The 4183-nt window shown below is 56.8% G+C and overlaps 1 protein-coding gene across 1 annotated transcript in view; it reads left to right on the top strand.

Moving 5' to 3' along the window:
* The window catches only part of LOC103895019 (dnaJ homolog subfamily B member 1-like), a gene marked incomplete at its 3' end in the record, with an annotated part of 21672 nt that extends 18581 nt beyond the window's left edge, over positions 1-3091 (top strand). Inside the window, exons 4-5 of the mRNA XM_009274519.1 lie at positions 2486-2555; positions 2978-3091. Of these exons, the coding sequence (XP_009272794.1) occupies positions 2486-2555; positions 2978-3091 (184 nt within the window). The remainder of the gene's footprint in view (positions 1-2485; positions 2556-2977) is intronic.
* Between the last annotated feature and the right edge of the window lie 1092 nt (positions 3092-4183).

Here is a 4183-nt window from a genome sequence, read left to right as displayed (position 1 = left end):
GGTTGGGGGTTGGGGTTGGGGTGTAGGGTCGGGGTTGGGGTGTAGGGTCGGGGTGTAGGTGTAGGGTCGGGGTTAGGGGTTACATTAGGGTTAAGGAGGGTTTGGGTTAGGGTTAGGGTTCGGGTTTGGTTTGGAGCTAGGCTTAGGTTTTGGGTTAGGGTTAGAATTAAGTTTAGAGGTTGGGGTTGGGGTTGGGATTTGGTTTAGGGTTAGGCCGTGCTCCTGGAGATCATCCCTCCAGCAGAGAAGGGCCTTTCCATCTTTCCCAGAGGGCCGTGGCCACCCCTGCCCAGTGCCGGCACCTCCCCGGGTCCCCCGTCATTGTCCTTGCTGTCCCCTGGAGCCGCCCCTTCTTCTCCTGGGCCCCTTCTCCTGCCCCAACTCCTGCGGGACCCGTGGGAGCTCCACCAGCCTCCTCCCACGGCTCCCTCACCTCCGATCCTCACCAGCGTCTCCACGTTGCTCCCCAAAAGTTGCCTTCGAGCGTGGTCTGGGGCAGGCGAAGGCAGCCAGAGTGGGCAGCGGTGGGGAGGTGCAAGGCACAAGGGATGGATGGCCACCAGGGTGGAGGTCCGTGAAGTCAAGGAGCCACGCGGGGACAACAGGCAGGGGTTGGGTTCTCACCACCCCCTCCAAAGACATGGAGAGGCAAAGCAGGAGCTGCGTGGTCACCCAGAGGTGGGGAAGGGTTTCTCCCCACAGGTCTCCCTGCAGCCCTGGGGTCAAGCCAGACCCCCCTGTGGCTGTGCCTGGAGGCTCAGCCCAGCTCCTCCACCTCCCTCTTAGCACAGAGGTCATCTCCATCCTGTAGATAAAGAGGGGGGGGGGGGGGGGGCTCACAGCGAAATCCCGTCATCTCTGCTGGAGCTGGTGCTGCAGCGATGAAGGCCCCTTCCGACAACCCCACGCTGAGATGGATCTGGTCTTGCAGGTCCCAAGGTGATGGACCTAGCTAAGACAACCTTTGAGAAGCTCTCAGGACATCCTACACCTGGCAGAGCACTAGACAACTAAATCCGGTCCCAGAGTGCTTGATCAGAAGCTCTGGCTGACGCTGGAGATATCTGTGATGAGGCCATCGGACTAGAGGCTTGTTGCATGCCCAAGATCTGCTTTTGAGCTGGTCACCTGGACTCTCTGGGTAGTCACCAAGGGGTAGATTGGAGCATGAGACCCTACAAGTGGCCACCTATATCTTGGAGATGTTTTGTGCCCCAGACTCTTTGGCCCAGATCTTCTCCAGCTCTCTGAAAATCTGAGGAACCAGCTCAGGTGGAGATACCTCCACAGAGGACTTCTGGAGTTCGAGATGAGTCCTCGCCTCACACCCTGAGAAGGAAACACAAGAGGCCATGGGTTTCCACTGGAGACCTGGGTAGCCCAGCCAACCCCCTCATGGTTTTGGGACCATCATTGCATTTTTCGGAATTGGTCTTAAAACACAACGTTAAACTATCTCAGACCCACGGAGAGGTCCTGTGCCACGCCAGGAGACCCGATGAGCTGTGTGCTCTGCGTGACGAGGCCTTGGGCTGATGGCAAGGGGTGGGAGATGGCACCTTCCGGCTGGGCTATTCAAGCGCAGGCCTGGAGGAGAGCTGGTTGTCCCACGGTGTGCGTGCCGGGAGCTGCACGCGCACAACCCCTCCCTTCCACTCTTTGCACAAAACCACGGATTTTTCAAGCTAAAAGGTTTCAACCCTTGAGACCTTCAAGACCTTGAGACAAAAGGTTTCAACCCTTGAGACCTTCAAGAAAACCGGGGCAGTCCTGTCTGCTGGAGCTGCAGCGGTGCTTCTCCTCAGGTGACTGTCACCTCCTGACCCCGTGCGGATGTTTAATCCTCCTTACAGCGAGCAGACGGTGCTGCACATCGCCAGCCTCTGGAGATACACCAGGATTGCATCGGCGTGACCCCACGCGGGGTGCTTCACCTCCAGAGACATGATGGAGGGAGCTGTGTCTCCACCTCTCCGCAGGCTGGTTCTTCGAGCTCCGGTGCCAGGCTGAGCTCCTACACCTCCCTACGCTTCTGCACCAAGGGAGCATGAGATCTTCACCCCCTGCTGCCACCTGGAACTTCTGTAGGAGCCCAGGCATCATCTGACCTGGGATGATGACACTCAACCCAGTGCCTCCGCCCACCCCCGTGCCTACAAACTGTTTAAGTCCCTCTCTACGAGCCACGTTGGTGGCCAGACACCGAGGGAAAAGGCAGACGGGATCATCACGGGGCTGATCAGGCTGTTGCCTGGTGTGTCCGTCCTTCCTGGAAGAGCGAGTGCTCATCACCTCATTGTTGCCATCGGGTTGGATGGCCGAGTCCTGATGAAGGTCGGGGAGCAGCTTTTCCTCCTGAAGCCTGGGGGGGGTTGACAGCAGCAGCAGGAGGAGAAAAAACAGTTTTAAAAGTATTAAGGAATTCCGACGGTTGCAGGACCATCAAACTGCATCTCCTCTGATTTCCAACATCCCCCATGCCTAGAGACATCCCTCAAGCTGGGCCTCCTGGAGCGTGAGGACCCCTGGAGCAGCGTGAGCCACCCCCTCCGAAGGTAAGTGACTGATGCAATCGGAGAAGTTCCTGCGAGAAATGCCCGTTCCCCTCTAGAAGGAGAGAAATGGTGGGCATCCAGCGCTACGTGAGACACCCCCTTCAGATGGAGCTCGGTTGACTCTCCTAGAGTCCAGTGGGACTGCTGACCATGCTGCTCTTCCCGGGCATTGTCCCACCCCTTGCCCAGATCTGCTGATGGGGTGAAGGATCCGAGTTCATCCCGGTGCAGAGCAGGCAGAGGTGTCTGCCCCCCCTCCAGAAAGCCCCAGGAGCAGCCACGGTTGGTGGAGATCCCAGGTGAGAGCCAGGGGAGCGTGGAGAGGCTGATGGAGGTCTGCAGCTGGCAGCGATGACCCCAACCTTCTCACTGCTGCGTCCCCTGACCCTGCTGAGGACCTAACGCCCTTCCTGCTCTTCTAGCTTCTTCTTTCCAGTTGCAATCAGTGACTCTGCACCCGGGGGACCCAGTGCCCCCCCCCCCAAGTGCGGCACAACCCTTCAAGTGGTGGAGAACAAGAAGACGCTTTGTGCTTGGTACAGGATCAAGCATCCACAGGGAAATTCAGCCTTAAGAGGGGAATATCCCAAAACCAATCCTCACACCAGGCGACAGCTCACCACGCTCGTCCTCTGCACACGGAAAGCCGCCCCTCTTGCTCTTACGGCTGGGCCTCATAGATGGTTTGGAGTAACTCTGTTACCTACAAAGTCCTGGTACCAACCATCACAGCAACACCAGGGGTTTGGCTAAAGATGACCACGGAGGCATTTAAAAGATGTGTAGATGTGGCGCTCAGGGCCATGGTTTAGTGGTGGACTTGGCAGTCTTAGGTTTACAGTTGGACTTGAGGGTCTTTTCCAACCTAAATGATTCTATGATCCTATGGCGTTCTTGGCCTGGCCATTGAGCATCAGCATGGGCCAGGACTGAGTTTAACGTAAATTAATGACGTTACCAAGTTCTTCTCAGCGGTGCCAGGAGAGGAGCTCTGAAGGCACATGAGATATTGCTGGGCAAAGAGAAGGTTTGGTAGGTCTCAGACGTGCACATCGATTTCCATGTTATTTCTTGCGGGAGATAGCTAGAAAGCAAGAATTTAAGTCTGACGTAGGTGCTGTTTCGTCCGCGGGACGCTGAGCTGCTGGTTAAAAAGTTGTGCTCTTCTCCGACAAAGCACAAATGCGGAGGGGCAACCAAAGCACCCCGAGAAGGTTCATTTTTGACCGGGTTTTCCCCACTTCCCTGAGCGCCAGGTTATGTTGTTTGTGCTATTTCTCCTCATGCACGTGGTGACCCTGGCTGGAAATCCGGTGATAATGGTTGTTACCGGGGTGGACCGAGGGCTGCACACGCCCTTGTACCTCTTCCTATGTGCGCTGTCCTTCTCAGAGCTCTGTTGCACCTCCTCCCTCAGCCCAAAGACGCCGTCTGGGTTAGTGCCGGGAACTCGAGCCGTTTCTTTCCTGGGCTGTGCTGCGCGAATGCATTTCTACTTCATGTTTGACTTCATGCACTCTTTCCTCCTGAGGGTAATGGGGTACGACCAGTACGTGTCCACCTGTCACCCCCTTGTGTTACAACACCCTCCCGTGTCTTCATCCAGCTGGTGGTTGCCTCATGGGTGG

The sequence above is a fragment of the Aptenodytes forsteri genome, unplaced genomic scaffold (assembly GCF_000699145.1).
Source record: "Aptenodytes forsteri isolate BGI_AS27 unplaced genomic scaffold, ASM69914v1 Scaffold848, whole genome shotgun sequence".
Taxonomy (NCBI): Eukaryota; Metazoa; Chordata; class Aves; order Sphenisciformes; family Spheniscidae; genus Aptenodytes; species Aptenodytes forsteri.
This window is presented reverse-complemented; position numbering and strand designations above follow the sequence as displayed.